Source organism: Nicotiana tabacum, chromosome 8, assembly GCF_000715075.1.
Source record: "Nicotiana tabacum cultivar K326 chromosome 8, ASM71507v2, whole genome shotgun sequence".
Taxonomy (NCBI): Eukaryota; Viridiplantae; Streptophyta; class Magnoliopsida; order Solanales; family Solanaceae; genus Nicotiana; species Nicotiana tabacum.
In genome coordinates, this window is record NC_134087.1 from 85,079,985 (window position 1) to 85,095,386 (window position 15,402).

At 40.0% G+C, this 15,402-nt stretch overlaps 2 protein-coding genes across 2 annotated transcripts; one reads left to right on the forward strand and one right to left on the reverse strand.

Annotated features, from left to right (window-relative positions):
* Positions 1-11,335: 11,335 nt before the first annotated feature.
* Positions 11,336-14,118, reverse strand: LOC107815675 (zinc finger BED domain-containing protein RICESLEEPER 3). The gene is made up of 3 exons (XM_016641299.2): positions 13,928-14,118; positions 11,688-13,794; positions 11,336-11,598 (listed from the first exon to the last, which is right to left on the reverse strand). Exons 2-3 carry the CDS (start codon positions 12,631-12,633, stop codon positions 11,567-11,569), a joined length of 978 nt encoding a protein of 325 aa, XP_016496785.1. The 5' UTR covers positions 12,634-13,794; positions 13,928-14,118; the 3' UTR covers positions 11,336-11,566.
* Positions 14,119-14,467: 349 nt separating this feature from the next.
* On the forward strand, positions 14,468-14,788 carry LOC142163196 (uncharacterized). Its single transcript, XM_075220455.1, has one exon. It carries the CDS (start codon positions 14,468-14,470, stop codon positions 14,786-14,788), a length of 321 nt encoding a protein of 106 aa, XP_075076556.1.
* The last annotated feature ends 614 nt before the right edge of the window (positions 14,789-15,402 follow it).

Consider the following 15,402-nt stretch of genomic DNA (forward strand, 5'->3'; position numbering starts at 1 on the left):
CGACTTCGATCGAACGACGACGGGTTGTTGTTTCGATAAGTTCGAAGTAACACCCTAAGTCCAAGGGCCTTCGTCTACAACAAGAGTTTGACTTCAATCGAACGACGATGGGTTTTTTTCGATAAGTTCGAAATAACACCCTAAGGCCGAGGGTCTTCTCCAACAAGAAGATTTCGACATCGATCAAACGACGATGGGTTTTATTTCGATAAGTTCGAAATAACACCCTAAGGCCACGGGCCTTCGCCAACAAGAAGATTTCAACCTCGATCGAATGACGACGGGATGTTATTTCGATAAGTTCGAAATAACACCCTAAGGCCTAGGGTCTTCACCAACAAAAAGTGTTTGACTTCGATTGAACGACGACGGGTTGTTATTTCGGTAGGTTTGAAATAACACCCTAAGACCAATGGCTTTCACCAAGAAGAAGAGTTCGACCTCGATCGAACGATGACGGGTGATTTTTTCGATAAGTTCGAAGTAACACCCTAAGGCCAAGGGCCTTCGCCAACAAGAAGAGTTCTACTTTTATCAAACGATGACGGGTTGTTATTTCAATAAGTTTGAAGTAATACCCTAAGGCCAAGGGCCTTCGTCAACAAGAAGAGTTTGACTTCAATCGAACGACGACGGGTTTTTATTTCGATAAGTTTGAAATAACACCCTAAGGCCAAGGGCCTTCGCCAACAAGAAGATTTTGACCTCGATCGAACGACGACGGGGTGTTATTTCGATAAGTTTGAAATAACACCCTAAGGCCAACGGCCTTCGCCAACAAGAAGAATTCGACTTCAATCGAACGACGATGGGTTGTTGTTTTGATAAGTTCAAAATAGCACCCTAAGGCCAAGGGCCTTCGCCAACAAGAAAATTTCGACTTCGATCGAACGATGACGGGTTGTTGTTTTTATAAGTTCAAAATAACACCCTAACGCCAAGGGCCTTCGCCAACAAGAAGAGTTCGACCTTGATCGAATGACGACGGGTTATTATTCTGATAAGTTAAAAATAACACCCTAATGCCAAGGGCCTTTGCCAACAATAAGGTTTCGACCTCGATCGAACGACGACGGGTTGTTATTTCGATAAGTTCAAAATAACACCCTAAGGCCAAGGGCCTTCGCCAATAAGAAGAATTCGACTTTTATCGAACGACGAAGGGTTGTTATTTCAATAAGTTCGAAGTAACACTCTAAGGCCAAGGGCCTTTATCAACAAGAAGAGTTCCACCTCGATCGAACGACGACGGGTTGTTATTTTGTTAAGTTCGAAATTACACCCTAAGGCCAAGGGCCTTCTCCAACAAGAAGAGTTCGACTTCGATCGAACGACGACGGGTTGTTGTTTCGATAAGTTAGAAATAACACCCTAAGTCCAAGGTCCTTCATCAAAAAGTAGAGTTTGACTTCAATCGAACGACGACGGGTTTTTATTTCGATAAGTTCGAAATAACACCCTAAGGCCAAAGGCCTTCGCCAACAAGAAGAGATCGACTTCGATCAAACCATGACGCGTTGTTATTTCGATAAGTTCGAAATAACACCCTAGGGCCAAGGGCCTTAGCAACAAGAAGAGTTCAACCTTGATCGAACAACGACGGGTTGTTATTTCGATAAGTTCGAAATAACACCCTAAGGCCTAGGGCCTTCGCCTACAACAAGTGTTCGACTTCGATCGAACGATGACGGGTTGTTATTTCAATAAGTTCAAAGTAAAACCCTAAGGCCAAGGGCATTCGTCAACAAGAAGAGGTCGACCTCGATCGAACGACGATGAGTTGTTATTTTGATAAGTTCGAAATGACACCCTAAGGCTAATGGCCTTCGCCAACAAGAAGATTTCAACTTCGATCGAACGACGACGGGTTGTTATTTCGATAAGTTCGAAATAACACCCTAAGGCCTAGGGTCTTCACCAACAAAAAGTGTTTGACTTCGATTGAACGACGACGGGTTGTTATTTCGGTAGGTTTGAAATAACACCCTAAGACCAATGGCTTTCACCAAGAAGAAGAGTTCGACCTCGATCGAACGATGACGGGTGATTTTTTCGATAAGTTCGAAGTAACACCCTAAGGCCAAGGGCCTTCGCCAACAAGAAGAGTTCTACTTTTATCAAACGACGACGGGTTGTTATTTCAATAAGTTTGAAGTAATACCCTAAGGCCAAGGGCCTTCGTCAACAAGAAGAGTTTGACTTCAATCGAACGACGACGGGTTTTTATTTCGATAAGTTTGAAATAACACCCTAAGGCCAAGGGCCTTCGCCAACAAGAAGATTTTGACCTCGATCGAACGACGACGGGGTGTTATTTCGATAAGTTTGAAATAACACCCTAAGGACAAGGGCCTTCGCCAACAAGAAGAATTTGACTTCAATCGAACGACGATGGGTTGTTGTTTTGATAAGTTCAAAATAGCACCCTAAGGCCAAGGGCCTTCGCCAACAAGAAGATTTCGACTTCGATCGAACGATGACGGGTTGTTGTTTTTATAAGTTCAAAATAACACCCTAACGCCAAGGGCCTTCGCCAACAAGAAGAGTTCGACCTTGATCGAATGACGACGGGTTATTATTCTGATAAGTTCAAAATAACACCCTAATGCCAAGGGCCTTTGCCAACAATAAGGTTTCGACCTCGATCGAACGACGACGGGTTGTTATTTCGATAAGTTCAAAATAACACCCTAAGGCCAAGGGCCTTCGCCAATAAGAAGAATTCGACTTTTATCGAACGACGAAGGGTTGTTATTTCAATAAGTTCGAAGTAACACTCTAAGGCCAAGGGCCTTTATCAACAAGAAGAGTTCCACCTCGATCGAACGACGACGGGTTGTTATTTTGTTAAGTTCGAAATTACACCCTAAGGCCAAGGGCCTTCGCCAACAAGAAGAGTTCGACTTCGATCAAACGACGACGGGTTGTTGTTTCGATAAGTTAGAAATAACACCCTAAGTCCAAGGTCCTTCATCAAAAAGTAGAGTTTGACTTCAATCGAACGACGACGGGTTTTTATTTCGATAAGTTCGAAATAACACCCTAAGGCCAAAGGCCTTCGCCAACAAGAAGAGATCGACTTCGATCAAACCATGACGCGTTGTTATTTCGATAAGTTCGAAATAACACCCTAGGGCCAAGGGCCTTTGCAACAAGAAGAGTTCGACCTTGATCGAACGACGACGGGTTGTTATTTCGATAAGTTCGAAATAACACCCTAAGGCCTAGGGCCTTCGCCTACAACAAGTGTTCGACTTCGATCGAATGATGACGGGTTGTTATTTCAATAAGTTCAAAGTAAAACCCTAAGGCCAAGGGCATTCGTCAACAAGAAGAGGTCGACCTCGATCGAACGACGATGAGTTGTTATTTTGATAAGTTCGAAATGACACCCTAAGGCCAATGGCCTTCGCCAACAAGAAGATTTCAACTTCGATCGAACGACGACGGGTTGTTATTTCGATAAGTTCGAAATAACACCCTATGGCCAAGGGCCTTCGCCAACAAGAAGAGTTTGACCTCGATCGAACGACGACAGGTTGTTATTCCGATAATTTCAAAATAACACCCTAAGGCCAAGGGCCTTCGCCAATAAAAAGAGTTCGACCTCGATTGAATGATGACGGGTCACTATTTCGATTAGTTTGAAATAACACCTTTTGAGGCCAGGGGCCATCGCCAAAGAAGAAATCTATAATATTTCTAAGGCCAAAAGTCGTCAAGAGGTATAAAGGGAAAGAAAATCGGGACTCGCCATACAGGCATCTATCTCGCACCAAAGCCATAAACAACAAAATAAAGCTGAAATACAAGGCAAATAACGAAGAAAAACTCTTCTTTATACAAGGTCATTGCGCGGAAAATCGCCACTTACATACGGCCCAAGACAATGATAAAAGAAAGAATGAAAAGGAAAGGGTAAAGAAACAATGACAACAAACGACGAACAACTAAAAAAACAACAACAACTGAAAGTAATCACGGGCAAAGACAACATTCTTTATTCGGCGTCATCACCGCCATCACTATCACCATCTCCAACAATTCCTCCCTCATCATCATCCACACCCCCATTAGCTTCAGGCATTGCCACATCATTCCCACAATTGACGCGAGCCTCCTGCGCTTTCACTCGCACCTCTTCATATGCAGCCTCAATCACCGTACCCGCCTCCCACAAACTCTTATATATATATCTCGCTGAGCTTTGGCGTAAACCCAAAGCTCGTGCATATGGCGGGGAACGGCGGTTGAGGAAGATTCAATCTGGGCCAACAGTCACCCATTTTCTACCTCCAGTGCTGTGACCCGATGTCCTAGAACCGATGCCTCTTGATCAATCTGGTTGATACGCTCCTCAAGTCTTGCCTCCATGAGGGTAGCCATCGCTCTCTACGACTCCTACTCGTACTGGTGGATGCTGATGGTGTTCTCCAGGGCCGCTGCCCTCGCCGAAGCCACGGACCAAGCACTCTCGATTCTATCCAATCCAGCGACCTTGTTCTCCAGCGCAGTCAATTTCCCCATCCACTCCACGCTTAGCTCCTCAACCTTGATCAAGTTCTGATCCATCTCCGACTGCATTGACTTGAATTTCTCCTGTAGATGCTCACACTCTGCGGCGACTCCCTTGCCCAACTCGAGCTCCTCGTCCTTTATACGAAGTTGCTCCTCAAGAACACTCCTACTACGGATAGCTTGCATCAATTCATGGTCCCTTTTCTCCAACTCCTCACCAAGAGTTCGATTATCGGTGTTTGCTTTCAGTCGCTCATGCATCTCGCGACACTTGTTGCGGTAGCGACGATATATCTCCAACATCTTCAAGAAAATCTTGGCCCGAATGTTGGCCCTGCGAATGTTTTCTACTTCCACCATATACGTCTAAAAATGTAAAAACGGGTTAGAATCATATCATCAAGAAAGGCAAGGGAAAAGCAAAAGTAAGCATAACATACCCTTAATCCCAGAGTGGTCACATCAAATCAGCATCAGGAATGGGCCAAAGGGCCGAATTCTCTACTATAGAGCATAGCTTGCTGAACTGCGGCACCAGATCCTCCATGTCCCCCAAGAGATTGACATCCGAAGGAATCTAAAGAATACGGGTAGAGCCTCCCGCATGAACCACCGAATGAGTAAGGCCCTCCTCAAACATCCTGACATTATCAGGGTCGAGGTCCGATTCAGATTCGTAATCGTCGACCACCACACCTTTCCCTCTTTCGGCGGCCTAAGAGAAAGCACGACCAACTGCAGAGGACGAGGGTACGTCCAAAACTACAATGGCAGCCCAGAAAGTCTGATCTTCCACCACGATAGGTTGCTGACCACCGACAACGGTAGGAATCTCTGATTGAGCTAATACAACGGCTTGTTCTGTCCCTACGGGGGAAGATACGACAACCCCTTCTCCAGATCCCATCGTAGGAGAGTCGTCTAGATGAATCACTATTAGGGGCGCGGTCTTGAGCTCCACTCGCCGCCTTTTATATGGCCCCTCCTCTTCCCCAGTAGACGGTAATTCACCCATCGGGCGAGCAACACATGTCGGGACCTCGTCCTGAGAAGTGGCCCTCGCAGGAGTAACCAAGGCCGCAGACTCAACTGAAGAAGCCCTCGATAAAGGTCGGGCAATGGGTACCGTGACAGGGTGAGTAGATGAGGCCGGCTAACGAAAAGCTAACGGAAGAGCCCTTGCTCTCCGCATCCTCCCTGATATCGACAAATGACGCGTAAGAAGCTAAGTAAAAAGAGAGGAAGAATAGCAGACAGAAGCATCATCTCACCTATAAGAGGCCTGCATCCGAACCTTTCATGAAAGGTCGACCATGTGCAAACCCGCGCTGTATGGGGAAGGATGGCACTCACCCATTCATGAATACCTTCAACAGGCGGAGGGAGCAATCTCTCAACTTCAAAGACGTGATAAAGTTTAGTACCATAACAGAAAACGGTCGAGCATCTCACCGACTAAAGATACAAAAACTTACGCGCAAAGTTCCACTTCTCAGGGAATCCCGTTGGGTCCGCCACAATGTGCTCAGTCCGCACATAAAAATAATTCTCGTAGAAACGACGGTTGGTCCTGTCGTCCATCTTCACCACCAGACTCTTCGACCCCCGAGGACGCATGTGAATTATCGTACCGCGAATAAGTTGAGGAGCGAAGATGCTGAGCATATGGTCCAAAGTGACCTCACGACTGGCGAGTTCCACGTACTTAAGCAGCATAAGGAATAACTTGTACAAATACGGCGAAAGTTAGGCGGGGCATAAATCATAAGAATGGCAAAAGTTCACCACCAACAAAGGAAGAGGAAGTGTATACCCAATAAGAAAGGGGTAGGCATAGAACACCAGTACCCGGGGCGGTCGAAATGAACTATGTCGTTCCCCACCGCCGGCCGCTAACATAATTGGGAATTCCCCACCTTTCTTTCAACTCTGCAATGTCCCTTTCTCTCATAATGGAGTGGACAGGTTCTGGTTCCACCCCGGCGCGAGTATTAAAGTCGGTCGACTCTCTCCCGGGGTGAGGCAGGATCTCAACCATCGACGGGACCTCCTCATTTTCCACCGCATCTACCCCTCTGGTGGCCCGAGCAGCAATTTCCGGTATCGGACTAGTGACAGGGAGATCAGCGCGAGAAGAGTCACTAGCCATTTTGATCAGAAGACATGCCAAAGAAACGACGAAAAGAAGGGATGAGAATTTTCAGAGAACAAGAGGGCAAGCAGAAATTTGGGGTATCAGAAAGAAAGTATATCTGCAGAATTCTCTCAAGTAAAAGGTAAAAAAGTGTGTCAATCGAATGATAAGCTCCCTCTATTTATAAGAGACATAAATCCCCCAAGCACGAAGCCTAAGAGTAGCCAATCGAGTCTGATAGGGCACAAAACGTTTCAGTTCCCCAAGAACACGTGCAATAATGGCGATAACCACCAAACAATGCTTTGATACCAAGCGACGTTTCGCTTTCGAAACTGCTGCAACGGTCAATGGGTATCAAAAGAACGCCGCCACTCCGCCAAAAACCTAAGAAATGTAACTAAGGAACAAAAAGTCAGAAGTCAAATTTCGCTCGAATTCGTAACAATCATGATCTGTCTGTCGAGCCCGACAGAGGACGACCCCGATAGATGGAGGGACTAACTGTATTGGTCAAAATCTGACCATCACGACCGAACTGACCGATGTCCCACCTAAGTGGGCGGGCAGTGAAAGATAATCTAGCCCACTTTGTATTCCTTTCCCGACGTTCGACGAGTCGGAAAGAGCAGTGCCTAAAAGCATGACTAAGACACATTGAAGGCAAGAGGGCGTCGGGCTAAGTAAAGGGCAAGAGTATCTTGACTATATATTGTAAAGGAAAACCCTCGATTAGGGGGGCTTTTTTCCTTTTCTCTCTCAAAAGCTCTCATCCTATGTTCTTGATAGAAAGGAAGTCATCTACAGAGGAACATGTAAAAGCTATCTCCCCATCGATTGATGGGAGGCATAATGTTAAATCTCAATAAAATTATTTACATCTTTTCGTCCTATATGTAATCCATTCTATTAGCTCTTTGATCTAAAATTTATTATGTCTGACTAAGATTTTCTCTTTCATCCTCTTTGATTGATTTGTTCAAAAGGGTTTCGATATCTTTTGAGTCAAACATTATTATTAAAAAAACTATAAGATTTACTAAGATCAATGTTTAATAGAGTACATAATTTTTTCGAAAAATACTTTTCATTCACGAATCAAATATTGAAAAATATTTCTTTTATTGGAAATCTGAGTTACATCGTACCAAATACACACGTAACCTTATCTATTTATGTTGCAGGCTAGCAGGAGTGGCTCTTGCGGTATATCGCCAATAAATTACATATGGCATTCACTTCCTAAAGATATGATAAAGGACGACCCAAGGAGGACATGATTGGAAAACTGGTCTGGCTGGGAAACAATGCTCCTGGACTACTTTACTGCATTCATATTCTGTCCTCTTCCCTCAAGCGTCATGGTAATGGTCAAGAGACAAAGAACCTCACCAAGCATGACCTTGAGATTTTGAAGAATCGATAACAAAAGTTGGCTGGTCAGGTAATAGTTTCTTGCTAATTCTTGTTAGGCTAAAACAAACCAAAAAATACTCTTAATACGTTTGATATTGTCCGTTTTGGGCCAAACCTGTATGGTTTTCTCCAAAAGGACTCACACCATTAAAAGTATCCAACTCCTTATAAGTATCTTATTTTTCTTTTTTATTTTTCATGTGTGACTTTGTTCACACACACCCAACAATCTCCCCTTGAACTATGTTTCTTCTCTACTTTTCATGTGCGATGTTTACCCTCAGGAACGGATAACAATTAAATTTATAACTGGTTTTAAAGGTACGCGTATTAATTCGATACAAACGATAAATTGTGTTAGATTAGTTAAATAAAGATATAGTAAACTCAAACCACGTGATGAAGATGATTATAGCCTTGATGGAATATCCACCCCGGTCCGGCTCACAAAGACTAGCACTAACGAGCAGGAATAAGAAAAAAAGAAAATGATAATATATTGCCTTGAAATACGTATTACTGTGTCCCTATAAATTATCAAACCCCTCCCTCCTCTCCCCTCCCTATATAGTAGGAGAGTCTTACTCTAGGTACAATTCTATAAAAGATAAAAAAATCTTCTGTTTAACTGATTACCGGTTCTTCATTGATTCGTGCCGAGATCCACGTCGTGATATCTGGCAAGTCACGGATATTAAAGCCTTCTATTAGTCGTGCTTGATTGCCCGACAATATTCTTCGAAGTCTTTCAGGATTAGGACCGATCCCGAATCATGACCCCGATATTCTCGAGGGTGAGTGTCATGCCCTCAGACTCTGACTCGATGAGACCCTTGCCTCGATTCTAGTCCCTCGTCATCATGTCTCGAGCTTCGTTTATCTTATCGGAGACCGGGGTATACCGTGAGCCCGGTTTTACCCGTATACATGCGACTTTATTGACACACACCTAACAATCTCCCCTTTAGCTAAGTTTCACATGATCGCCCATTACCATTTATGGGCTAATTTGGAGATTCACTGTGTGCCACCAACATGAACATGAGTATTTTGCGGTCACCGAAGCCCAAGGCTATGTATTTGTCCTCAAAGCTACGAGTAAAGGTCGTAAACCCCATAGACGGGCAAAGGCACTAAGCCGTCCCCCACGTCACACTCTGTCATCTCTATAGTCCCGCCAAATAATTGGCCCTGATACCAGTTGTCGGGCTAAAATGACCCAAAGATACTCTTAACATGGCGTGATATTATCCGTTTTGGGCCAAACCCGCATGGTTTTTCCCAAAAGTCTCACATCCCGAGTCAATTCCTTATAAGTAGTTTACTTTTATTTTTGGGAAACTTACACAAATGTCCCAAATAAATCTCAACTTATCAACCTCTAGCCATTAGTCATAGACTTACTAAAACTAGCCAACAAAAATTGAAAAACCAAATAATAGGATTCTTTCTCTCAAAGAATCACATGCAAAAATCATCTTTCATATTTTTAAGCGTGATTAACAACACTAGATACAAGACGGAAAGAAAATTTCATGAATGAGGTAGCAAATAAGGTGATGAAATACAAAAATATATACAATATTCCAAAAATCTAAACAAAAAAAGAACTTTTTCAATGGGTATAGTTGAAATTCATTAAAAATATATAGATAAGTCAATATACAAAATTTGAGGAAGATTGAAGGTGATTTGGACTGGTTTTGTATCAAAATTCGTAATTAAATCGAGTTAAAAAAAGTCTTCTGCTACACATGTATCACGTATGTATCTCACACACAGGTATATATGGATATACATGTGATACATAATTGATACAAATATGATACATATATGATGCACAAATGATACAGAGTGTGATACACATATCATTTTTTTCATGTTCAGTTTTTACTTCGAATTTTCTATTCAAACCACCTCAAAACTTCACCAAATCATCCCAAAACTGAGATTCAAGCTCCTTAAGTTGTGCCCAATCTATTCTAATACCACCCACTCAAAACAAAGCAAAACTTTGATATTTCTTTCCTACAAATAGCTAATTGGCTAATTTGGCTAATATTAGTAATATTTTATCAATTGACCAATTTTTGTAATGAGCTACTTATAAATGGACATAGCTGGTAATTTTCCTTTCTTTTTTACTTTCCGTGTGGGACTTTGTTCACACACTCAACAGTTGCTCTTTCCCAAAAAGAATTATACATTTCGAATTTTGAGAGTCAACGAGTTGTTCTTTAACTGTGACATTTTTATATGCTTTTAAAATATTTTGAAATGTTAATTATTGTGATTTATAGTAAATTGAACATTTTTGTTGAAAACTTGTACTGCAAATAAAGTAAGAATATTTAATATTTGTATATGCATGAATTGTTCAATCCCTTAATATAAGAAAAGCCTAGTATAATGATAAAGGTGATTCAAAAAATATTTTAGTTGTAGCTTCAAATCCTAGCTAGGTATAATATTGTTACATATTTTTGAATCCCTTTATTCCTGGCTAATAACATGTTGCTTCTTTTGTTTGAGTTAAACTTTATGTGGTGACAATTAATGTGTGATTTTCTTTTTACCATCAAGTTAAGGTGCAAATATCCACATTGCTAGTGTATTTAAGTTTAGAATTTACTTTTTCGAATTCCCCGAGTTGCTAACCCACTCTTAAAATTAGGGGTGTACATAGGCCGGGTTGGTTCGGCTTTTCCCTTTATCAAACCAAATCAAAGGTGTCGGGTTTTTATATTTATAAACCAAACCAAACCAATAACACTCGGGTTTTTCAGCTTTCTATTTTCTCGAGTTTTTCGGGTTTCTTGGGTTTTTGTAGTTCGGCGTCCAAGATTAGAATGGCCAACAGTTTCAATAAATTTCAAATCAACTTCAATGGGCAGCACTACGACTTAAATGAAGAGGCGCAAGAGAAAAGCCAAAAGATAATTGAGATTAAACATATTTAGCACATAGAACAAACTCCCATAAGTATTTAAATTTGCTCAATTTAACAAGTACTTTTCTCCTGTTAAAATTAGCTAACACACAAAAGTATGTTAAAATTAACTAACACACAAAAGTATATCCATTCCACTGGACAGAATACCTGTTAAAACTAGCACACACACAAGCATATCCATATCACTAGACAGAAGGAACCCATGCCATCAAGTTGATATGCCTCTGCTTGCCACCAATTTCAACACTTAAATCCAAGGTTAATTACTAAAAAATAACTTCAACAAGTAAACAATTGCTAGAGAAATTCAGTACTTTACTCCAACTCCTTCCAATAGCATTAGATACAAAACAGAATATGGCAAAACTATAACTACATTAGAGTTGATGGAGTAATACTCTAAGATCATCTAGACTATTACAATTCACAACTGTCTCAAGTAAACTTAAGAAGTCTTGGTTAATTAAAAGACTGTGTACAACTAGTAGCTATTAATAACAAACAATCTATTCCATCATGAACTGTAACATCAGGAACAGAGCTGGCTAATCAATCCTCAAAGTTGAGTCTGGATATTCTGAGAGAACAGAAACAATTTGAGTACTAAATAAAATAAAACAAAGTAACAAACAGAACCATATTTGATTAAGAATTGAAGAAAATTACCTTCTTCAATTTCCTCAAGTTTCTGGACTTCCTCCAAAAGGTCTTCAAACTTGCATTCTTTAGAAGGTAATCGTATCCATTGTTGAGTACAAATAAGAGCTTCTACCGTTTTTTGCGATAAAGAACTCCGATAAGTATCAAGAATTTGACCACCTGTACTAAAAACTGACTCAGATGCAACAATAGAAATAGGAATAGAAAGAACATCCCTAGCAATTTTTGAAACAATTGGATATTTACTAGATGAAGCTTTCCACCAACTCAAGATATTAAAATCCTTGATTTTTACCACATCATCTATCAAGTATATCTCAAGATCGGATTTTCTTTCACTATTTCCCTCCTCTTCCATATATTTCTCCCATTGAGATTGCAACAAATCACCAGGTTCACTCGTTATACCAATGTCACCTTCAATATTGTCATTAGAATTCTCAGAGAAAGAATCATTGTAGTGATTATATAAGCGAGTCAAAATACTCGCCACATCTTCAGACTTTATTCTTCCCAACAAAGTACCATATGCAATGGAAAGAATGTAGTTCACATACTTCATCTTGTATCTGGGATCTAACACAACAGCAATAATTAGTAGCATATTCATACTCTCAAATTTACCCCAATATTTCTCAAGCTTACTTTTCATCCTTTTTGCCATATCAACCAAAGTAAGATCATCACTTTTAGTATACTTAATAATATCATTTCGAAGATTAAAAAATTCATGGAAGAAAGAGTTGGAAGTAGCATACAAACTGCCTAAAAATTTCAATGTTGTTTGATAGAAAATGTTAAGAAACTTGACAAAAGCTTTCACATTCTTACAATCATCTGTTGATGGATTTCCTCTTATTGTACTTATTTCTCGACAGTATTTTTGGTACTTTTGGTCCTCCAAATACATTCTTGTAAAAGCTTTTTCAAATTTCAAAGCTTTATCTAACATTGTATATGTCGAATTCCATCTAGTTTCAACATCAAGACTCACAAGACCATGAGTGTCTATCTTAACTTTCTCAACAAATGACTTGAAAGAAGCAAACCTTGAAGCAGAAGACCTAACATATTTCACCGCACTCCTTATACGAGAAATTGGCTCAATTTGTTCATCTAACCCATCTTTTACAATCAAGTTCAAAATATGAGCATTACATCTAACATGTAAAAACTCATTTCCAAGTATTCCCCCTTTTCAATCATCAATAAGCACCTTCAAATGCTTAATGGCAGCATCATTAGCAGTTGCATTATCTAAGGTCACTGTAAACAAGTTCTCAATGCCACAACCTAATAAACATTCCTCAATCCCCTTAGCGATAGTCTCACCCTTGTGATCTTGTGTTTGGAAAAAGTTTAGAATTTTCTTTTGTAGATTCCATTGATCATCAATCCAATGTGCAGTGACAACCATATAAGTGAAATTTTGGAGTGATGTCCATGTATCACTAGTAAGACATACACATTGGTTCTTGATAAGCTCTTTAAGCTTTTCTTTCTCTTCTAGATAAATCTTCAAACAATGTCGAGCAACAGTTACACGAGAAGGTAATTCAAAATTTGGTAAAGCTTTAGCCATTAGTCTCTTAAATCCTTCTCCCTCAACAACTCTAAATGGTTGCTCATCAATAATTACAAATTCGGCAATGGCCCTCCTAATCTCATCCACATTATACACCACCCTTTCAGTAGAACCCAAAGCACCTGCTAGCCAGCCTTCTTTGGTAGGTTTTAATGTGGATTGTCTCTTATCAACGAACCTAAAGGGGGACTTGTGACATTTCACATTTATGTGTGTCCATAACGTAGTAGTCCCATTGATGCTTTCGGCAGCAAAGGTTTTGGGACAATAATTGCATTTTGCCCTACATTTATCTTCTTTAGCAATAAATTTGGAGAAATGATCCCAAATCTCAGACGTCTCTCTACCAGTATTCCCAGATTTAGAAAGTACTAGAGGAGTTGTTCTTTTTTGCTTTTTAGGAGGAGCGCGTCGATGAGGAGCGCCAATACCTTGCTGTTGAGATGTCGTTGGCATAGTCGGAGGAATGTTGATAATCATCTCCACATCCGGTGCAGAAGGTGTAGTTTCCATCCGAAAAGAGAGTCACTGCACATGATATAGAAAGTTGTAATCTCAAAGCAATAGCTATTAGCTTATGATACAAAACAAAATGAAAAAGATTAACCAAATCTCAAAGCTTATGTTTATAAGAAGTATCTGAAATAGAGATTTGACTTACCCCAAATCAAGATGAGTTGATTCGAAATTAAACTGAGTAGGGACGAACTAAACTTGAATCGGACGAACTGAACTTGAATCGGATGAAGTGAACTTGAATTGAAAAGGAAGAACTCAAGATGTGCGACTGTAGGGTTTGCTTCTCTCTCAACTTTGGAAGTGAACGAAAATTTTTTCTCTCCAACTTTGGAAGTGAACTAAAGGCTTTTTTTACCTAAGTGATCTATGGGCAGTGGGCATAAAAATTGTAGCCCAAATCTGATGTTAAAAAATATAAACTAAGTTAAAGAAATATATATATATATATATAAAATATCGGGTTGGTTTAGTCGCGGGTTGACTTTTTTTAGTTAATACCAAACCAAACCATTTATAGTCGGTTTTTTTTTTTAAATATCAAACCAAATCAAACCAAACCACTAATCGGGTTTTTTTTCGGTTTGACTCGGTTTGTCGGTTTGGTGCGGTTTGCTGTTTGGTTTTGTTCACCCCTACTTAAAATTATCCATTAAGTCTAACAAGCAAGTTTGTGCAGGAGCGTATGAGAAGGAGGGACTTTAACACAGTTGTCCGCGATCTTGTTGTGGTTTCTGGGAAATGGGATTTTGACCCATTGGAACTGAGCAATCCTTTCTCACAAGATGATAGTTGTAGTGCTCATATTTGGCAAGGTAATGAAGACCCACTCGTGCCTTTCCAAATACAGAGATATGTTAGTAAAAAGCTGCAATGGATTAAGTACCATGAAGTTCCTTATGGAGGTCACCATCTACTCTATGACCCAAAACTTTGGGAAGCTATTTTAAGGTCGCTATTGCTTGGTGATGGTTCTAATCAATATGAACCCAAACTAGATGACTAGCTGAATGAATTCACTTGTGAAAAAGGAGTGAGCTAAGGCATTTTCCGTTGATTTCTCTTTAGACTTCTTTTGTCATAATATGCAATATATAATTTTTTGCGTTTATGTTGTATACATGAACATTAGAAGGAATTTTTACATTGTTAATGAATTTAAACATATTATAGTATATTACTCTGTTTCTCAGATTGTTTAGTAGTTAAATCATGTCATTAAAATAATTACATGTTAATTCAGATAACTTGACATGATAGCATAAAAAATTTATTACATCCTAGAATTTACCCTGGCCTTTTCTTAACTAGTATTCGTACCTGCGCATTGCACAAAAAATATTAAATATAATTTTTCATAAAAAAATATTACTTGAAAAATACAGTAGAAACAAAGAAACATTCAAATGCTATTATTTATTGAATATACGGATATTCTGTCACGACCCGGACTTCCCACCGTCGGAGCCATGATGGCGCCTAACATTTTGCTTGTTAGGCAAGCCAACGTTAGGAATTATTAAACCAATTCTTAAGCCTTTCAGTGATTAACAACAATTAAACCATAACAAGTTAAAAAGAGTAGAAATTCATAACAATCTCAATATATAAAGCTACCCA